Genomic DNA, 22,667 nt, shown 5'->3' with positions numbered 1-22,667 from the left:
TCTTATTCATCTCTTCACCCTAATTTCTGGATTTGTCCAGCTAAGAGTCCTTGCCACTTCTTCCTATTCTTAAACTGACACCTCTTATGCCCTTGACTATACACTAAAGTATTAAACATTTGGAGCTGGAGGGAAGAGCAAAAGGCAGCAATGTCTCTTAAGCACCTACAATTTACAGGACAATATCCAGGACTCTTATATAATCTGATTTAATCTCCATAGCAAGTCTTCTGGAGTGAGTGTAATACCTGTTCTACAGATTAAGAAATTGAGACTGGGGAGACTTGTATAAAACCCAAAATCCCTTAACTGATTTGGGTCAGATCTAAAATATTAACCCAGATGTTTTGATTGGCTCCAAAATTCATGTTCCTTCTTTGTTCATCTATGACTTGTGACCTACCTTCCTCAAAAATAGTTTAGGTGGCTTAAAATGAACTAATAAAATTATAGAAAAATAAAGACCACAAAGGGAACAGGAGAAGGGAATTGTAATAGGATGTGGAAGAAGGCATTCACTATAATTAAGGGTCCAGGGAAAATTCAGAGCTTTTAAATACACTTTCACTTTCCTAGTGGTGGACATTAATGCTCCAAGGAACGTTTCCATTAGTTCTTGCTGTAATTGTGACTGATTGGGGAGGGTAGGAGGGATAAGTAGATGTTTCTTTAGGTTACAGAGGACCAGTCTGCCTCTGGAGTCTGGGCAGCCCGGCATCTTTGTTACTTTGTGGTGGGTAAAGATAAAGGAAGAAGCACCTAGTGAAGCTTCTCTTGGTCATCCTGCCCTGAGCTTTCTTGGACTTCAGTATGGACTTAACAGATGTTCCTAGGTATATTCAAACGTGTTGACTCATGCAAGGCTTCTGCGCAGGGGTAGAGTGGACCTGGGGATAGCTAGGACTCCCTTTACTCTGTCCTTTGTTCCATGCTCTATCTCAGCCTCCTATGTTTCCCTCACTACTTTACCTACTTCTTGATTATGTAACCTATTGCACTGTCTTACTTCTGGGGAGGTGCCACAGAATGAAATGAAATGCTTTGGACTAAGAGAAGAGCCCTCTCAGCTCATCATTTAGAGCCGTGTGTGACTTGGGTCCATTTTTCTTAAAGTATTATATTTACCCATCTGTACAACAGGCATTATCGTTTCTGCCCATCGCTACCCTGCCATCCCATGTCCATGTGAGACTCATTCAGAAAATGGATAAAGGAGAGCTTGGTAACGTGAAGAATCTTAGAGTTGGGAGAGTTTATTATATAAACGCTTGTTTATACAACAAGGATCTAAACTTGTTTTCTTGAGGAGGGCTAAAGTGAGAAATCAGTACCCTCCCGCTTTAAGGCAGCAGTTGTAAAATACAGCTGAATTGTCAATTGCACGTTAATTGTTGTGTTCATTTATGCAAATATAGCCTATTATTTGAATTCCTCTAGCCAAGGCTCATTCAGTGATATGGATGGAGGCTTCTATGTTTTGTGTAATTATGGAGGATACAGAGTGGCAGCTTTGAAGTCCAAGCCTAGCACTACTGTAGCACTCAGGTGTTAGAGCCACTTGTTATTTTTTCAGACATTATTATACCGTGCTTGTTTGGAACTTGGATTCATGTACAGAGCCTTCTAAATCTGATATACACACAAACAAAACTTGACTATGCAAGTTTGTATGGCTCCAACAGGGAGGAGACAAATAGGAACAAAATAATACATCTTATTTGAAAAGTGTCATAGGGGAGGTTTTCCCCTTTTACATGCTCAACCCAATCTTCATTTTATGGGCACAGATTACTCACTGTAAATGTCTGATAGTGTCTGATAGTGTGTACAATTCTTCCTCATCTTATCTTGTTCAGTTATCACCATTGCTCTACAAGGTTGGTTGGATTATAATCACCATATATCCTCTATTCTATGAGCTTCTCAAAGATGAGATAATTTCTTATGAGTTTCCCCATGTCTAGCATCTAACTCATGCAGTAAGTATATATATATATATTTAGTTTACATACATTTTAGTTTTCTCGTGAGGGGTGTTTACTGGCTTGCACAGAGACCTATAGCTTTCTAATATATGCTGAAGGAAGACTCAAGTCTTGAATTTCTGACTCTATATCCCCTAATTCTGGTAGAAATCACTAGTTTAAAGTCAGGAATGGCAGCTGAATAGGGAATATCATATATAATACATAGTGCCATGTACATTCTCAGTGGCTGCAGTCCTGTCTGACTCTTTGTGACACCATGGACCATAGTCCACCAGGGATTTTCTGTCCATGGGATTTTCCCAGCAAGAATACTAGAGGGGGTTGCCATGCCCACCGCCAGAGGATCTTCCTGACCCAGAGATTGAACCCCCGTCTTCTGCATCTCCTGCACTGCAGGCGGATGCTTTACCACTGTGCCCAGGGAAGCCATAATACATAGTAGGACAAACCAGTTCTAGTTAGTTTGCAAATCAAAGTCATGCTGAATGGAAAACTGTGTTTCTTCTTCCCTTTGTAAGAGACACAGATTTGTTCTCTCCGTGGGGAAGATCCCCTGGAGTAGGAAATGGCAACCCACTCCAGTGTTCTTGACTGAAAAATTCTGTGGACAGAGGAACCTGTCAGGCTACAGTTTATGGGGTCATAAAGAGTTGAACACAACTGAGTACCTGCACACACACACACACACACACACACACACACACACACACACACACACACACATGCCCCAGAGACTTGTGGAAGCTTAACAGAACAGTTGTTTGGACTCTCAGATTCCCTCTGTGCAGAGAGGCTGTTGGTATTCTGATGGGCTCCCTCATGGCCCAGGAACAGCTAAGCTGAGAAGGCATGTTTCCATGTTGAGGCCTCTGCATGATGGCTGCCTAATGCCCTGTTTGATTGGCTTTATGGTTACTTTCTACATATCCCAAATTGCCAAGCTCCAGCTATAGGCGCAACACCTCGGCCACAATTTGAGCTCACCATCTCCATGTCTTTCATAAGCCTTTGGGTCTTCACTCAGTTCTTTTCCCTTTTTGGTTTTCACCTTGAGAGGGATGGAGAAAACAAAAGGGGGAAAAGAAGATGCAATGATTTCCCCTCTCACAAAGGAGATGCTTTAGGAAGATACTCACCTCTGTCCTGTAGTCACATAGGAAACATATGATATGATGATAGCTTTGTGATCCTTGCCAAGACAGGAGAGGTTCTCAGATGGAAACACAAATAAGTTCCTGTCATTGCACTGGAGGAATATTTTTACACCTATATAGTTAGGGCCATGTTTTAATCTGAGACCTGTTGGAAATGACCGGTCCCCACTCCTCAGCATCCTGTGCTTACCATACTTCCATGTTTGTGTTCCCAGGACCTCGATGCAGTCTCAGTCTTCCTACGGTAACAGCTCCCCACCTCTGAACAAAATGAACAGCATGAACAAGCTGCCTTCCGTGAGCCAGCTTATCAACCCTCAGCAGCGCAACGCCCTCACTCCCACCACCATTCCTGATGGCATGGGAGCCAACAGTAAGAACATCTCCCTTGAGCTGCAGCTGGAGGACCAGCAGGGCTAGTGTAGTGGAAGACTCTGCTCTGGGATCAGGGAAGCTTGCTCTGAAGCTGTATGGGAGGCACAAAGAGACAGGACAGATCGAAGCTTAAATTTCTCTTGGGCAAAGTTGTCTCACTTTTAAGATCTGTGACTCATTGACAAAGCACATTGGTAGAGATGAAGAAGGCTGTTCCTTTAGTAGGGATAAGGATATCTGTAGAAAGAACAGTCTGCTTCCTGCCAACCTGGATGGGGACCCACCTTCTACAATCTTTGAGATTATTGGTAGGAAACCTGGCCAACTTGTTGGAAGCAGCATAGTGTGGTGGACTTAAAATCTAGAGAAAACAAGATTGTAGTCTGGACTCCATTGCAGTATTAGCTGTGTAACTCTGGACAAGTCACCTCTCTGATCTAATGCTCAATTTTCATTCATAAAATTATCATTCTGCACACTTAACAGCTTATCAGTCTGTGACTCCACACTTTTGGTCTTCTCAACTCGTTCCCTTCATCCCATACACAGTTATTAAAGAATCAACATAGGGAAAGGAGCCTCCCTTTTATTGACTCACACACAGATTCCGCATATCAACTAAGTATAACTATAAGAGAAAATGTGTGAATTGAGCCTGGAAATGGATGATGATCAGTACATAGGTTTGCTGTGAATATAATTAGCTTGTCCACTAGAACTTAATCTAGCAGAGTGGATATCCAAACTTGAAGAAAAAAAAAAAAGATAGCAAGCACACAGTGAGATGGTAAAAATACAGAAGGGTTACAAAGCCTAAATACATCCCATGTGTCTTGTAATCACCCTCATAAAGCCGTGCCTCAGTCTTATCCTAGAAATCCTCATGTTTTTTATCAATCCTTCAAATTTGCATTTCACTGTTGCCTTGTAGAGACTGGGTTTTCTTTTTTTTAACTTTTTATTTAATATTGGAGTATAGCTGATTAACAGTGTCGTGACAGTTTCAAGGTATACAGCAAAGGGACTCAGCTACACATATACATGTACCCATTCTCCTCCAAACTCTGCTCCCATCCAGGCAGGGAGGCTCGGATTGTGACTCTCTCTGGTTCTGATAGTACCTGTTCAGACTGTATTGACATCAGAGGTATATGAGGTTTGGTTCCTTGGTATGGCAATGCAGACATTAGAGCCAGACCACTCTCTGACTAGTGACAAATACATCCTAGGACTAAACCTGGCCCCTCAATAGGTCTACTATTTTGGCAATAAAAGGAGAAGGAACCATTTATTATTATTATTTTTTGCTTTCTCTCTGATGAGATCTTAGAGTCCTCAACTTTGTTTTGAGATGACAAAATAGGGATAGTGGTAATGATCCTTCACATTTGTGTAACAGTTTGTGTCCTTTTTTCCTTATTTATGCTTAATTTTCCTCTGATGGCATCAGGAAAGTCAGAGGGGAACTGATGAGATGTTCTTGGCCTGTGCTCACTAGCTGAGCAAATTATAGAAGCAAATTACCTTCATCTTTTTGTGGACATGTTATTGTGCTTTATATTCTTTTATACCTATAAACAAAATCTGTTTCATAATTATTATTGGTATTGAGCTTTTCTTCTCTATAAGTGAGTGAAACCAGTCCAAGTTGGTGTTGTTCCCAAACATAATCCTGAAATGGACCAGAAAAAAAGAGCTAGGGTCTTTCATTGCCTCCTTCCTTCTGAGACATTTGGTTCCCTACAAATACTGCAGTGAATTCTCTCATTCCCAAACCAGTAGCCAAAGGGCCCTTCTCATTCATGAATTTGTTCATTTGTTCACATAATTTAAGTTTCCTGGGCATCTGCTCTATGCCAGGCACTGTGGTTGGGTCTCCGGAGAACCAGACATGTATCAGGTCTAATCTCCATGCTTAAAGAGATTAGCGTAGTGAAGGAGGCAGAAATATAACTCAGGAAGGCAAATACAAGGAGAATGGTATTAACATCAGGAGCAGCAAGTATTAGAAGGAGACAGAGCAGTAGAAGTAGAAAACAAAATGGGAAGAGATTGTTCCAAGAGCAGGTACCATGGTCACGAAGTATGTCATTAGTTTGGAGTTTGGTAACTCTTCTGTTCAGTGAGATGCAGGGTGCTTAGAGGGGTGTAGTAAGAAATAAGACTGGAAAGGAAGGCTGGTAGAGTAGGCCCTTGGTAACGTTAAACCAGGTGAGATGGACCACTGGGATGCTGGTATGTGATAACGGCAGTAACCCTCTCTGTTCCTCCTGCTTCTGTTCAGTTCCTATGATGGGCACCCACATGCCAATGGCTGGAGACATGAATGGACTCAGCCCTACCCAAGCCCTCCCTCCCCCACTCTCCATGCCATCCACCTCCCACTGCACCCCCCCACCTCCGTACCCCACAGATTGCAGCCTTGTCAGGTGAGTCCACAGCATGTCCCCTGGGGGCCTGTCCTAAGCATCTCTGGGTGGTGGAGGGTGGACACTGTCAAAGTGAATAGCATAGTTGGAAAGAAAGAAGCAACCCTGTGGTTCAAGTTCAGTTATCTCTAATCTATGGAGTCACCAGTAGTATTTAATCAAAGTAACCATAATAATCAACATGGGAAAAAGTGAAAATGTGAGTTTATAGGCGTGTAAGTGTCCATGCCTGTTTTCTCCATCTTCACTTACTCCCTTACTCCTCCATCATATTTTTACAGTCAGTGTGACCTTTAAATTGGTGCTCAGGGCTGGGGTTCCCAAAAGGGCAGTCAACTTGCTATCTTGCTCCCTTTCCTGCTCTCTAGGCCTCATAGCTCTCAACCACCATGGGATCACTATTTTGAAGCTGAATGTCCATCAAAAAGTTTGAATGTTAGCAAAAATGACAGGGACTCTCAAGAAGCCAGTGGCCTCTTCTGCTTTGTCATATGAGAAACAGGGACATTCCAGGAAAGGGAGCTCAGATAGCTAGAAGAAAGAAAGCCATGAAGCCCAGAAGTTTGTTTCCAGCAGAGGCAAGTGCAGGTATCCACATCTCATGCCTGTCGCCTGGCATCTGCTCGTGCTTCATGTTCAGAAGGACTTTCTCACTTGGCTGCTGGAATAATAGGTGTTGGTGCCCACATGATTGATCCAGCAGCATTAGCAGTGTCGGTCAGAAAGACGGCCAAGTGCATGTCTCATCCCATCCAGTATTTGCCTCTGTGATGATTGTGGTACCACTGATCTGAGACCAGGAAAGAAAAGAAGGGGATCTGTATTCTGAAGAGGACATAAATCAGAGAGCATTGATGACTTCACAGTATAGTGGCCCACAATTTTTCCTTAGCCACATAAACCATTCTCAGAAACCTCAGATACAGACAATCAAAGTGGAGACGCTATTTTTGAAGTAAAGAGCCAGGAGGCAAGAGGACTGGAAACCTGAGCACTGGACTCCTTCCTTTCACCCCCTGCAATGGCTCCTAAGGCACTGACATGCAACCCCTGGAACTCCACTCATCCATCATTTGAAAAATCTCTGCTCTGCAGGAATCCTTGAACAGTTGACTTTAATCTCTGTAGATCTAAATTAAAGTTCATGTCACTGCTGCTGCTGCTGCTGCTGCTGCTAAGTCGCTTCAGTCGTGTCCGACTCTGTGCGACCCCATAGATGGCAGCCCACCAGGCTCCCCCGTCCCTGGGATTCTCCAGGCAAGAACACTGGAGTGGGTTGCCATTTCCTTCTCTAACGCATGAAAGTGAAAGGTGAAAGTGAAGTCGCTCAGTCGTGTCTGACTCTTAGCGACCCCATGGACTGTAGCCCACCAAGCTCCTCCATCCATGGGATTTTCCAGGCAAGAGTACTGGAGTGGGGTGCCATTGCCTTCTAATCACCCCCAAACCTCCAATCCAAGGCCCCACATATACTTTATATACCCCTAGTCTCTTCTGTAGGGCATCCCAGGGAAAAATGTTGGGTTTTCCTTTATCTTGCCAATGCAGTTGGGGTGAACTTTCTTTTTCTGTTTCCTCCTTCCTCTTCCCTCCTCCCTCTGCAGTTTCTTAGCAAGGTTGGGCTGTTCATCATGTCTGGACTATTTCACGACCCAGGGGCTGACCACCATCTATCAGATTGAGCATTACTCCATGGATGTAAGTAACTGTTAGACTTTTCTCTTGAGTTTTATTTCTTAATTTCCTCCCTCTGGTGACATCCACCTTGTAATTGAATTCCCTCTGTTTCTAAATCCTCAATTTTGATGAAACCCATAACCATATTAGAAAGATCCCCAGACCTCCACCTCTACATTTGAGAAGCTCAGGACTCAGCCATCCTCAGCTTGTCTGATCAGTCAGCAGTCTTCTATTACATGCATACTATGTGCAGAGTAGGAAAAAGATCTGATTCCCACCTTCAAGGAATATATGATCTCTGAAGACTTCAGAGGACTTTCTCGAAGTTCTCATTAATTGGTGTAAGATCCCAGGGAGGATAGCAAGAAGGTAGTGATGTCATTCTCACTTTAAAACATGGGGGGACAACAGTATAGTCATCTGTCTGGATTAGTTGATGTCAGAACCAGGAATAGAACCCTGAGGTGTAAGCTTCTGGCCTTTCACCCTATTAATTGAACTTTTCTGCCTTTCCTTAAAATAGGACATGATAGGGGATTGAGCTGTGTCTCTCAATAAGAACCATATGTTTGTTCATGATCAAATCTACCAGAATAGGGTCCAGGCATCCCTGACCACTGGGAAAGATCACTGGTTATGGGTTCAAGTCCCAGCTGTGCTTTTTAGTGGTGATAAGAACATGGTGTAATCACTTTGCTTCTCTGGGTCTCAGTTAATCAAATTGGGTTCAAAATCACTGCCTTCTGGCTTTGATAGCCTTTAGAGCAACCTGGATGGGAGGGAACTTATTCTTGCTTCTACAGTACCTCTTGAACTACTGCTCACGTGGGAGGGAGCTCATTTCATTCTGGTTTACAGCAATCTGGTTTTTCTCCCAGGCTACGCTATATGCTGCTCTGTTTGGGGTTCACTGTCCTCCCTTCTAGCTTCCAGAGGGCCCTTTGGGCTGGTGGAAGAAGAGATTCTCTGCCTCTGCTGCTGCTTCTGTAGTTGAGACCTCTTTTTGCCCCCCTCCTTGAGCACCGATGCCAGAGACAGCCCATGCAGTGTAAGAGCACCCCTGCCCTATGGTAATGGGCATATGCTGCACTGCCCCTATGCCTGCCCTTCTTCACCCCTCAACCACCCCTGGCTGCTGCTCCCTAATGGAAGAAATTACAAGTAAAAGACACATAGAAAGCTTTAGGAGTACGTTCCAATAGGTTTCTGAGAACTTCACAATGATGTCCATCCATTGAAGGCAGTTTGACACAAGTCATTGTGTTGCACTGTTTGAGAACCTTACATGATGGAACAGGAACTTTGTCCCTTCCTTATATTTTTAAAGTTTTGTCTTCCACTTCTCCCCAGTGGGGACTGTGTCAGGATGCCTGTTTGGTTTTTAGGATCTGCCGATGCTCTCCACAAGTCCATCTCTGCTGGTGTTAGCTAGGTCCTGAGCCAGGCTCTGGGCTACAGCTATCCCGCCCATTAGGATAAGTTCAGATCTATCCAGAGAGTAATGCAGTTCAATGGAGCCTAGTTTTCAGAGAGTTTTGGATTGATTTGGAGTTTCAGAAGCATACAGAGGTATGCTGACTTATCTATTTGTGGAGTAACTTCTTTATAATATATTCTCCTGCTAGAATAGGAAATTAGAGTACTCATACTGCTCATTTCCAAATAAAGAAATATTGGGAGGCTATCTAATTTCTGCATCCTCAGCTTCTTCTTGTTCATCACTGGAAATAGACACTTACTTTTCATCTTGTCTCTCAACACCAGTCTTAGTTATTTCACATACTTCCCTGGAAAGAATATGGTTAAATTTCAGTGTTTTTATAAGTATTCCCTCCAAGATGCAAGAATGGGTTAATCGTGATATAACATAGTAATAATACAGATGACTGAGATTTACATAGTATGCTTTATAATGTGCAATATACTTTCACATCCACATTAGCATATGAGTCCGCATTATATGTTGACCTAAAAAGGAATTGTATCCCATTTTGTTAATGAGGAAACTGAGGCCAGTAGGAAATAAATGACTTGAGGGAGGTCTAGAGCTAGCTAGTCAGTGACAGAATAAGAGCTTCTGCCAAGGTCTTCTGATGCCAAGCACAATGTTCTTTCTACCTACCATGCTGCTCCATAAAAAATGCCAGCCATCACTAAAACAGGCTAATGAAGAGCTAATGCAGATAAACAGAGGTGCTACCACAGTTAGTTAAGATCAATCATCTTTGTAATGCCTTCTGCCCCCATCCATAGAACATGGACACATACTCTGTGTTTTGATACCCTGATTGATCCAAACACCAAAAGACCTTTTGACCATTAGGACAGTTACAGGTTCAGAGGCTGTCCTGAGTTCCCAGTTCATTCACTTAATTGTATAATTTTAGAGTTATTGACGTCTCTGATCTTCAGCTTTTCCGTCTATAAAATAGGCATAATAATACCAACCACAAATCTTAGCATTAAATAGGATGATGAATAAAAAATGATTAATTGAATGCCTGGCATGTTGAAAGTATTTAGTATCTGTAATTTTTTTTCCTATCTCCTCATATGAGAAATGGTAGCATTCTATTAATATCTTTCTTCTAGTGATTAGAGCCAGGTAGATTTGAGAGTTGCCAGATTCCTTTACCTGATGTCTTTGGGGATTTTTGTTCTGTGATCTACATATTACCTCTATTTTACCAATGAGGAAATGGAGACCAATAGAGCATAAATAAAAATACTCTACAAGAAGAGATGACACCTCAAGGCTATATCTTTGTGCTTAGTTACATATATCTTGAAGATTCATAAAGAGCTGATTTTATTGTTGAATTTAGAGTTCAATAAATGCAGGTCAATTAAAGCCAAGCATTGGGGAGCCAAATGGTGTGTACTGAATGTTAGTTTTTCTCTTTGTCCTAATTCTCCTGGATTCACTTCCCTATTGCACAGGATTTGGCAAGTCTAAAAATCCCTGAGCAATTCCGACATGCCATCTGGAAAGGCATCCTGGACCACCGGCAGCTCCACGACTTCTCCTCCCCTCCCCACCTCCTGCGGACCCCAAGTGGTGCCTCCACAGTCAGCGTAGGCTCCAGTGAGACCCGGGGTGAGCGTGTCATTGACGCTGTGCGCTTCACCCTCCGCCAGACCATCTCCTTCCCACCCCGAGATGAGTGGAATGATTTCAACTTTGACATGGATGCTCGTCGCAACAAGCAACAACGTATCAAAGAAGAGGGGGAGTGAGCTGAGCAGTTGTGGTGCCCTCTTCCCAGTTTCCCATCTGCCTACCCCCTGTTCCCCCACCCCCACAACAAGGCACTCCTGCTTGTCCAGCCAAGCATTCTCCTTAGCTCCTCTCCTTCCTCTTTTCGGTCTGGTTTCTTAAGGGAAGGAGAAATAAGAGGCTATGTTTTACCTAATGTCTGACCTAGCGCCTGATTCTGTTTCCTGGCTTTAAGCCTTCAGCTCCCTTGTTTGCAGGACCGAAATTGTCATGGCTATGCAGAAGTGAGCAAAAAAGCAGTGGGTGTCTCCTTAAGCGGCAGAGAGCTCTCATTGACTTTTATAAAGCATTTTCACCCTTATAGTCTAAGACTATACATATAAATATATAAATATACAGTATGTATTTTTGGGTGGGGGCATTGAGTATTGCTTAAAATGTAATTTAAAGGAAAAAAATGGAGTTGCACTTATCACCTTTTTTTTTTCTTTCTAATTTACTTGTTTTGGATGGCTTATCTATAGGCCTTCTCTCAAAGTCAGCCATGAATGGTAGTAGGTATCTAGATCTTGATAGTGTATGTGAGTGACAATGACATGTAGGTGCCTTCAGTTCTTTTGATGCTAAACACATGTTACATCCAACCTTTGGTTTGATCTATTTGTTATTATGTGGGTGAGACTGGATACCTATGTACACGATTCTCTACGTTGGTGTATTTTATGTTACTGATATCTCTGCTACTGATGGTGGTTGCCTTTGGGGTGATATAGCTCAATTACAAGAAAAAGTCCATGTTTACACTATCACTCACCAGAAGAAAAGAAATATCCTCCCTTGCTTTTGGTTGGGATTGGGGAATGTGAATAACGGCCAAAATCCTTAAAAAGTCATTGCAGCCAGTTCAGTAGCAACTGACACCATGTGTCCTGGTATATCAGCAATCTCCTCATATTTAATACCAGACACAACTTAACTCTCAGTATTTATTGGCAAAGCATTAGCTGCCAGTACAAAAGCTTGGAAACTAAATTTCACAACTAGATTGATTAACTCAATTACATATTTGCTACCCTTGTTTAAGGTTAGCAAATTAAGGTTGATTTGATTGGGATGAATGCACCTGTCTAGTTCTTGCAATAAACCTTTAATATGTATTAAGAATATCCAGGAAAAACAAGAATCTTACAGAGATATTGCATCTCTGCTAAACAGTAAGAGATCTCAGTAAACCATGAATTGAAGCACTTGGAAGACTTTTTGAAACATAAATAGTATTATTTGGTAAATGTTTCCTCTAGTGACCCTCACATTCTATAAAATTCTGCTTATAAAGGCTTGTTGATCTTTCTGTCTTCAGGGTTTAAAATAGGGGTATTGATTTGGAAAATGTAAAATTATGAGATCAGTTTTATTGTAGCATTAGTTGTATCACTACATCACTTATCTTTTTGAATACTATTAGTTTTACTTAGATTGAAAGTCACTGTGAGAACCCAACTTCCCGTCCATCTCTCTTCTGGACTGTGCACATGCATAAAAATATCCCAACAGATCAGAGGGCAAGCTTACCATTGGAGATGTTGCTAGACTTGTCTTCAGATTCAAAAATAAAAGTGTAAATGGAGATATTCCTGTACATCTTTTAGAAACATACTTCATAGCAGATACTTTTTTTTTCAAACCACAAAACCAAGTATTTTGTATATATTGCTAATGAGCTCTTTTAAAAGCCTGCTGTGCCTTTTGGTAAAGGGCTATCATTGCACATAAGCATCCAATTTTATTTTAAAGTGCAAAAGGGCTAATGTGGCTCAAAAATATATGAGTTTCACCTGAAAAGTGTATATATATTTTGTATGTGAAATTGCATACGTTGTGTTTTATTATCTTTCTCTTCTTGGGATAGTGGGTTTTCCAGAACCATCGTTGAGATTTTTTTTTATTATTATTATTGTTTTTGTATTTTCATGGAAACACCATTTAGTGAAACTACAATGTCAAATTTAAAAAAAAATGCCATTACTGTAAGATGGGGGGAAGGGAAAGTTGTTTTTTTATTATTTTTTTTAATTTTGTATGTTAAAGAGAGTGAGTCCTTGATTTCAAAGTTTTATTGTGCATAAATGATAATAAGCACTGCTAATATGTGGAACAAGCATGCAGGTTTGAAAGCCTATTGATGGGAAGAATGAAAGCCATGCCTTTGCAATGCTAGAAGGACAAATGGCTTCCTGGACTGTCCTGAGTGTTTGAATAAACATAGGACATCTGAGCTATCTCAGCACTATTCGGGTAGCACTAAGGACTCAAATTCCTGTACTGTATGTACATCATGGGTTTGGCATGAGCCAAAGCGAGGCACAACTACTGGCCTCTCACATCCTGGTTGCAACTTAATGTTTTTTGAGTGTATGAGTAATTAGCATAAGGGGAGAAAGAATATTAAGGACAGACAAGGGGGCATGGGCTTAATGGAGTTCTAATGTGGCCTCATTACAGTACATTACAGTTGGCTGAAGAATGAATACATTTTTGTTTGACATTGATTAGAAATGGAAATGGAAGATAGAACTTTCTTCATTAAATCCATTTACCTTTTGTTTTCTTGATATTCCCCTAAAATACAGTATGTGGGGTGTTGAATGTTTAAGGGTTACATTTTTTTATTATTTTTATAATTGTGAAAATTAAGTCAATGCCAAATGTTTTATATGCTTTATTAATGTTTTTGAAAGTTGTTTTTTTTTTTTCCTTATAGATGTGATGCTTTTTTTTTTTTTTCAAGTTTCAGTTGCTTGTCTTTTGGAATTTGGGGCAATGGGCTTTGGATGACCCAGAGGCAAATCCACAAGCCACTTAATGTTTGCCAGGACATGCAATAAAATTAAAAAATAAATAAAATTTGCATTGAGAAATGGTGTTGATGTATGCATCTGTCTGTCTGCCTGCCTGTCTGGCCTTTGGCCTTATTTTTATTGAGGTAGAGGAAAAGATGCCAAGGATCCCCAAGAAACATTAGAAAGATTCAAATATTAACACTTAACAAAAAAAATCATTATTTTCTTATTTTAGCCAGTCTAAAAACCAGGAGGTGGCTCATGTGGTAAAGAGTCTGCCTGCAATGCAGGAGACCTGGGTTCAATCCCTGAGTCAGGAAGATCCCTTGGAGAAGGGAATGGCAACCCACTCCAGCATTCTTGCCTAGAGAATCCCATGGACAGAGAAGCCTGGTGGGCTATAGTCCCTGGGGTTACAGAGTCTGATACAACTGAGTGATTCACACTACACTACTACACTTATATACCTGCTTTGGCACATAAGACACTCACAGATGTAATATGTTATTTGACTGAAGTCAGAATGAGTTTGCTTTGGAACAAGGACTGAAAAGTGAAAGTGAAGTCGCTCAGTCGTGTCCAACTCTTTGCGACCCCATGGACTGTAGCTTACCAGGCTCCTCCCACCATGGGATTCTCCAGGCAAGAGTACTGGAGAGGGTTGCCATTTCCTTCTCTAGGAACAAGGACTAGACTTCAGATATTCCTAATGTCTAATTTAGTGACTTCCATGGTGCTCAGCAAGGACTTCCTCAGGACTGCACGCTTAGATACAGATGGCCCTGACTGTATGTGGGAACAGCATTGCAGTTGGTGGGCTCTGGTCTGGGCATGTTCCCCTTTAAATTGTTAAATATCACCTTTCAGAAACAACTTTCAGCATAACATATAATATACAATATTTATATATATTGTTCCCGTGGTGGCTCAGATGGTAAAGAATCCACCTGCAAAGTGGGAGACCTGTGTTCAATCCCTGGGTTGGGAAGATCCCTTGGAGGAGGGCATGGCAATCCACTCCAGTATTCTTGCCTGGAGAATCCCTATGGACAGAAGAGCCTGGTGGGCTACAGTCCATGGGGTCGCAAAGATGTCTGAGCTACTAAGCGCTGTGTTTTTTCTGTTTATAGATGTAATAGGTAAGGCTGTTTCAGCTTAAATTAGGGGTACTGAAAGGCTCCAATTCTTATTTCTTGAAATTTAAATGTTAGATCCCCTAAAATGACAGGGTTAAGATAATGGCTGCCAGAAAAAGAAGAAATAGCAGTGAAAATGGTTAATCCTTAATATACTATTAAGGCACTTTGGACTCAGTTGTCATTTATTTCTTTGAGCAGTTCTAACCATTTGTATGGATTGGTATTCACGATTTTATTGTCTTTTAGAGGTCTTCTGAAATGCATAGAAAAAATTTAAGACTTTTTTAAAAGTTTTAGGTTCATAGCAAAATTGAGAGCAAAGTGCAGAGATCCCCTTGGACTCCACCGATTGATGATTTATCAACCTCCCTCACCAGAGTACTACACCTGTTACAACTGAGAAAATGGCATTGGTACATCATTATCACCCAAAGTCTGTAGTTTACATTAGAGTTCACTTTTGTGTAGTAGTCTATGATGACGTGTCCCCTGTTATGATATAATAATACGTAGCTTCACTGCCCTAAAAGTCCTCTGTGTTTCATCTATTCATCTCTCCCTCCCCAAAACTCAAATAGAAACTTTTACTGTCCAGAAAATTTAAAAAAATTGTCTCCATAATTTTGCCTTTTTAAGAACGTCATGTAGCTAGAATCACTTCAGTATATATCTTTTCCCAGTGGACTTCTTTCACTTAGTAATACACATACATTTAAATTTCCTCCGTGTCTTTATGACTTAATAGCTCATTTCATTTTAGCACTGAATAATATTCTATAGTCTGGACATACTACTTCATTTGTTCACTTCCTCTTGAAAGACATCTTGTTTGCTTCCAAATGTTGACATACGTATGAAGCTGCTATGGACACCTGAGTGCAAGTTTTCTCGTGGACATAAGTTTTCAACTCCTTTGGGAAAATACCAAAGAGTGTGATTGCTGAATTGCATGATAAGCATATGTTTAATTTTATAAGAAACTGTCCAGTTGTATTCCCAAGTGCTGTACCTTCTATCAGCAATGAATGACAGTTCCTGTTTTTCCATATCCTCACCAACATTTGGTGTTATTAGTGTCCTGGATTTTGGCAGTTCTAAAAGGTATATAGTGGTATCTCAGTGTTTTAATTCACATGTCCTTAATGACCTAAGTGGAGCATCTTTTCATACATTTATTTTTCACTTCTCTGTTGTGAGATGTCTGTTAAGGTGTTTGGCTAATTTTTTCATCAGTCTGTTTATTCTTTTAACTTTGAACTCTTAAGAATTCTGAAACTACTTTTTTCAAAAAGAATAAACTGTGTTTAGTGTAATTATTGAAGGGCTTGTTACACCCTTTCATAAATTTCAAGTGCAGTATGGAATATTAGTTATTTTTTCCATATTTGATACACTGTCCTTTTTATCATTCTAGAAATTACTTTATCCTAACATCAATTCAATGATCAAAAACGCAATGACTTCAGTTTTTAAAGAGGAAAAATGGTGGAATTGTCCAACATGATGCTGTCTAATATGGTATCTAATAGACACATAAAACTACTGAGTACTTAAAATGTGGCTATCCAAAACTGAGAAGTGCTATAAATGCAGATGGCATATTAGATTTCAGAGACTTAGACTAAAAAGTAAAGAATATAAAATAGTTCACTGATCATTTTGATATAGATATGTGTTAAAAGATGCTACAGCTTATAAAGTCTACCACTAAAATTAATTTTACCTCTCTTTATATTGTATGTGCCTACTAGAAAACTTACATTTATATAATTATCCAGTTTTCTTGGGCTTCCCAGGTGGTATAGTGGTAAAGAATGTTTGCCAGTTCAGGAGATGCAAGAGACAAGGTTTCGATCCCTGGGTTGGGAAGATTCCTTGGAGTAAGAAATGGCAACCCCCTTCAATATTCTTGCCTAGAAAATTTATGGACAGAGGAGCCTGGCGGGCCATGGGGTCACAGAGTTGGACACAATTGAGTGACTGAGCATGCACACACCAATTTTCTTACTGTATCACTCAAACCTGTTGCATCATCTTTCAAGAACGTAGAATAATGAGAGACATTGATCTTTGTAGTCTTCCTGTAGTTTTTTTATAAGAATTCAAAACTTTAAAAAATTTTCTCCCCATAATGTCAAAGAGATTAAAATTGAAAGTAAGATGTTTCAAATTTATTTAATCAGAAGATGACTAGAAAGAGACAATGCCACTTTGAATTTTAATGATGATAGTGAAATGAATTGTCTGTTAAATCTCAGATTGAGTCTTTGTGTGATGAGATCATAGATAAAGTTTCTCATACAAAAGACACAATAGTTGAGCAATATGGTTCTAAGGATAGAAAAGGATATGGTACTCTTACATAGTTAATTGTTAAACAGGTGAATTTCATTATGTAAATTTGGGGAACAAGACCCTGACCATTCTATTTTCCTGTAAGGACATGTGACAGTATTTAGCTCTAATGATTATTGTAACCAAAATTTACCCAATTTGCTTCACAAGTGAACACATACTAAAGGTAGGTATGTATCAAAGGTAAATCGGAAGACTCTAGATACTGTAGAAATTTAGCTCGTTGGACTGATCATTCAAATTGGTATTTATAAATGTGAAAATAAAAATATTTTGGAGCAAAGAATATGGGAATCCTCTCTTCAACAAAATAATAAGCCATCAAATGTTATAATTTTTTTAAAGTATTGCAAATGATGCAAAAACAAGATGAACAATCTCTGATAAGTAATGATAGGATGCATCAAAGACGTGGATCTTTCCAAGTGTTTCAGTGGTAAAGAATTCTCCTGTTAATACAGGAGAGGCATGTTTAATCCCTGGGTCAGAAAGATCCCCCTGGAGGAGGAAATGGCTACCCATTCCCGTATTCTTCCTTGAAGAACCCCATGGACAGGGGAGCCTGGAGGGCTACAGTCGATAGTTTCACAGAGTCAGACACGAATGAGCACGCACACATCAGAGATGTATTTGAAATTAGTATATATAGTATGGTTATGTCCCAGGTTGCAATGATAGTTCATGAGCAGTTAATTGCATTCAGAGGATATTTCTCATTTTGTGTATCAGCTCAGTTCAATTCAGTTGCTCAGTTGTGTCTAACTCTTCGCGACCTCATGAATTGCAGCACACCCAGCCTCCCTCTCCATTACCAACTACCAGAGTTCACTGAAACTCACGTCCATCGAGTCGGTGATGCCATCCAGCCATCTCATCCACTGTCATCCCCTTCTCCTCCTGCCCCAAATCCCTCCCAGCATCAGAGTCTTTTCCAATGAGTCAACTGTTCGCATGAGGTGGCCAAAGTACTGGAGTTTCAGCTTTAGCATCATTCCTTCCAAAGAACACCCAGGACTGATCTCCTTCAGAATGGCCTGGTTGAATCTCCTTGCATTCCAAGGGACTCTCAAGAGTCTTCTCCAACACCACAGTTCAAAAGCATCAATTCTTCGGCGCTCAGCTTTCTTCACAGTCGAGCTCTCACATCCATACATGACTACTGGAAAAACCATAGCCTTGACTAGTGTATATATAACCTCAAAAATCATAAAACCAAAGAACAAAATTTTAGATTTACTATATTTAAATTCTTATTAGAATTTCTGATGGTGTTTTCCCTTCTGTACTCTTCTGTATTATATAACATTAATAAAATATTTTTAAAAGAAACTAGATGCAGATAACAATGGATATTGACTTTTTCCCTGTTACACTGTTATTAGAGTAACTTAACAACACAGAACACCAAAGACTTACTGTTGATCAAACATGCTTGAATTATCTAAAATTTGCATAGAACTTCTGAGTTCCAGGGACTTTGTTTCTGTGTTTTCGTGTATCATTGAAAGTTTCTAGAAAGTAACCCAGGGATTCTAGTTGATATGCAAGACACTGCTGGTAGCAGAATAAAAATGTGAAATGAAGAGTTGTACGTGTGTGGCGAGATATACATTGGAGCCTTCCTGACTCAGGAGACAGACACCCACAGACTAGCAGGAGACAGTATTCAGTCTCCTTTCAACAATTCTCTTTTCACATTCCACAGTTCTCTTACGAGGTAAACTGAATGCAGGATACTTCCAGCCTTGAGTATAGATTTCCTAACAGCTTCTTTGTAACTATGAAGGCCTTAGTGTTTATTATTCATTTATTATTTTTCTGAACACAACACTTTTTTTTACCCCAGTGCTTCAGGCTTATTCCTAAAAATGGTTATGCAGACGAATACATTTTCAGGAAAATACAAAGAAGCCGAGTGGAAAGACCACTAGACTGAAATCTGCTGACTGTGGGCCCAGTGCTTAATTTTCTGCACCTCAGTATCAGCATCTTAAAATGAGGAGTGTGAGCCTCTAACTTGTTCATATTTTAGTAACTCTGTTAATACTGATATGATTGCTTCCCTGGTGGCTTAGCAGTAAAGAATCTTCCTGCCAATGCAGGAGATACAATTTCAATCCCTGAATCAGAAAGATCCCTTGGAGAAGGCAATGGCTACCCACTCCAGTATTCTTGCCTGGGAAATCCCATGGACAGAGGAGCCTGACAAGCTCCTCTGACGAGGTTGCAAAAGAGTCAGACATACTGACTGAACAACAATACAGGTGTGTGGTTGTAGCTATAAGACAAATTACAATCTGAAAGCTCAAAAAATGTTATATATATATTTAATTACTTTTATCTGAAAAAAAATATATATATTTATAATATAAATACAAAAATATATATTTTTCAGATAAAAGTAGTTAATTAAAGTTGTGCTTTTAGGGTCATTGTTGGGTGTGTGCTTGAAATTTATGAGATTTGTAACTCCTCACACTAATCCTGAATCTCTGTGCCAAGTGGGTGGCAAGTACTGGCAGGTAAATTTCTCTTGTAATTCTGATCGAAATTCTAAGCTTAAGACCTTGGAGGTACAGCATTTAGTACTTTAAGTAAAAGTTAGAATGCTATTGCTGTTTCTGATCAGTCACTAAATCGTATCTCTGACTTTTTACTACCCCATGAACTGCAGACTACCAGGCTCCTCTGTCTATGGGTTGTTGTTGTTTTTTTTTTTTTTTCCAGGCAAGAATACTGCAGTGGGTTGCCATTTCCTTCTCCATGGGAGCTTCCTGGACCAGGGATCAAACCCATGTCTCTTGTGCCTCCTGCATTGCAGGCAGATTCTTTACCTCTGAGCCACTTGGGAAGCCAAAATGTTAGATACAGAGTCAAATTTAGATGGGAAGAAATTTCTAGCAAAAAGAACTTGGCTTAGAGAACAACATATAGTAAATGAAGAATTTTATGGCACTTTAATTCATCTGACATTTGTTCCATAATTTGGGGAGCACCACAATTTTGTCTGTAAAAGAAGGTATGATGATTTTGAATAATGGTTTTATATCCCTAAACTCTAGGCACTGTCTTCCACAAGTTGGTCATTCTGCCCTACCATTTTTTAGCTCAGTTTGCACTAGTTGTATCCAATTTTTCATCAACCTACCAATACCTTCCTATTACTACTCTGCTCCATTAATGAGTGAAAAATAGAAGAAGCCCTTGTAAGCCCTCACAATATCTAGGGTGCAGAAACACTGAAATTTAAAATGAGACTAAAAGCAGAAGAACACGAAGATCAACCCATTGTCAGATTCTGGGCATTGAAATGAAAAGAAATTCTGTTGTGTCATTCCACAGGGCCTCCTGCCAAATGCGTTTTAGATATGTCCAGAATGTTTGATCTCAAGAGTTCTAGAATTACAGTGGCATCAAACTGTATTATATTTGGTATATTCTAACAAATCTTGGTACTCATAAATATCCAACAGTTTATAAAAGAATGTTTTAGGAAATTCGCTTTTGTGAATCTCAACTCAGGCACGAAAGGCCAAGCTCTAGGAAAAATACTTCTAATGCATAGTGTTCAAAATGATTATTGGGCCACTAGGAGGTGTGTGGGTGTACGGATGCGTGGGCACATTTTTTTTTTTTTTTTTTGCTGCTTTTAAGATATGGGCATTTCAATGTCCTTTTCACTTGCCTTTTGCTTTTTTTTTTTGGAACATTCCCATTTCCCTGCCTGTTCCCTTCTCTTTTTTTCTACTGGAGATCCCCACATCGTATTCCATTCTCCACTCAAACTTGATGTCCTAGGTAAGTGGTAATTCCCTCTGTGATGGAAAGGGCACCAGGGTTGTTTGCATATAGTCAGGAGTTCTAAGTCATTTTTTGAAGGTAGTGGCCTGCTACTTCATAGACTCCTGATACCTTCAAGAGTCACATGCAGGGCATGAAGTCACGTCTAATGGTAGTCTCACCCAGACTCAGCAGAAGGCATCGTACTATCCCATGGCTGGCTGGCATTCAATCAGGATCTGGCAATCAATGGGTGTTCTGTCTTCTCAGATACTGCCCTTCTTCTTCCCTCTTATAATATCCTATTCATGAGAACAGAACATAGCTTGGCTGCCTCTCCCCTCCATCTTTCATCTTCTCAGCCTCATTACTTCTTGTCTTGGAGTACAATACCACAGTCTTTCCTCATCATCACAGCCTCTGTAACACTTTGACCTCTCTTGATGAGGGAAGCAGGAGTGGTGAATATCTGCCTCTCTCCCATGATTGTAATACATCCTTTCCTTCCCTGAGGAAAAAAGTTCCCCCGTCTCTTGGCTGAAAGATTATTTTCTTATGAACCCCACTCTAATTATTTCTGTGGTGCTCTTGTGTAATACCAGGTTCTCCTCCTCATGTTGAATGGGTCAGTGGATTCACAGTGAGAAAACAGAAGTGGTAAATTTTGTTAAGGTGTGAGAATCTGATGAAGCCGGCTGAGCTCAGCAAAATCTGCCACAGAGGTGGCACGTAGGCTTGGTGCTATGAAAGTTTCCTTTGTGCTTCCCATTTAAAGGGCTGCTCAGCTTCCCTTCATTCTTTCTGGTCTGTGCTAGGCACTGTGGGAAATTCATGGTTGAGAAAGATACAGCACTATGTTCTTAGAACTGGAGACCAAAAGGGACTTAAGAATGATCAAGCTAAATTTTTCATTGTATGGAGCAGGAAACTGAAGTCCAGGCAGGAAATAGGACTATCCAGGATCTCACAGCAGGGCTGCATCCAACTAGCCAATAGCAAGGAAGAACCAGTAGGTCCCAACCTTCCCTTCCCACTTTCAGTGCCACACAGCCCAATGTCTGTCCACTTTGAAGAGGTCTCTTTTCCATACCACAACAAAGCCCTTATTCTTTTTTTTTTTTTTTTTTTTATTGGAGTATAATTTACTTTACAGGCTTCTCTTGTGGTTCAGCTGGTAAAGAATCCGCCTGCACTGTGGGAGACCTGAGTTTGATCCCTGGATTGGGAAGATCCCCTGGAGAACGGAAAGGCTACCCACTGCAGTATTCTGGCCTGGAGAATTCCATGGACTGTATAGTCCATGGGGTTGCAAAGAGTCAGACACGACTAAGCAACTTTCACTTTCATAGTTGCCTTACAGTGTTGTGTTAGTTTCTTCTGTAGAGCAAAGTGAATCAGCTATATGTCCACATATATCCCCGTTTTCTTGGATTTCCTCCCCATCTAGGTCACCACAGAGCATCAGGTAGAGTCCCCTGTTCTATACAGTAGGTTCTCATTAGCCATCCACTTTATACATTGTGTGTATATAAGTCAATCCCAATCACCCAATTCATTCCACCCCCGCTTTACCCACTTGGGGTCTGTACATTTCTTCTCTATGTCTGTGTCTCTATTCCTGCTTTGCAAATAGGTTCATCTGTACAATTTTTCTAGATTTCACCTATTCTTTCATTACTTTCTCAATGGCATGTGGCAATTAATATTTTG

The 22,667-nt window shown here is 40.4% G+C and overlaps 1 protein-coding gene across 7 annotated transcripts in view; it reads left to right on the top strand.

Moving 5' to 3' along the window:
• Positions 1-13,765, top strand: part of TP63 (tumor protein p63) — a 266,572-nt gene extending 252,807 nt beyond the window's left edge. For 3 of the 7 annotated variants that reach the window (XM_018046624.1, XM_005675125.2, XM_005675126.3), the window contains 4 exons: positions 3,358-3,515; positions 5,802-5,946; positions 7,551-7,644; positions 10,567-13,765. In XM_018046624.1, coding sequence (XP_017902113.1) covers positions 3,358-3,515; positions 5,802-5,946; positions 7,551-7,644; positions 10,567-10,863 — 694 coding nt within the window. In that variant the 3' untranslated portion in view covers positions 10,864-13,765. The remainder of the gene's footprint in view (positions 1-3,357; positions 3,516-5,801; positions 5,947-7,550; positions 7,645-10,566) is intronic. The other 4 variants (XM_018046650.1, XM_018046656.1, XM_005675130.3 and 1 more) reach the window with 3 other exon arrangements.

The sequence above is a fragment of the Capra hircus genome, chromosome 1 (genome assembly GCF_001704415.2).
Source record: "Capra hircus breed San Clemente chromosome 1, ASM170441v1, whole genome shotgun sequence".
NCBI classification, from domain to species: domain Eukaryota; kingdom Metazoa; phylum Chordata; class Mammalia; order Artiodactyla; family Bovidae; genus Capra; species Capra hircus.
Note: the sequence above shows the minus strand (reverse complement) of the source record. Positions and strands in the feature narration are given on the sequence as shown.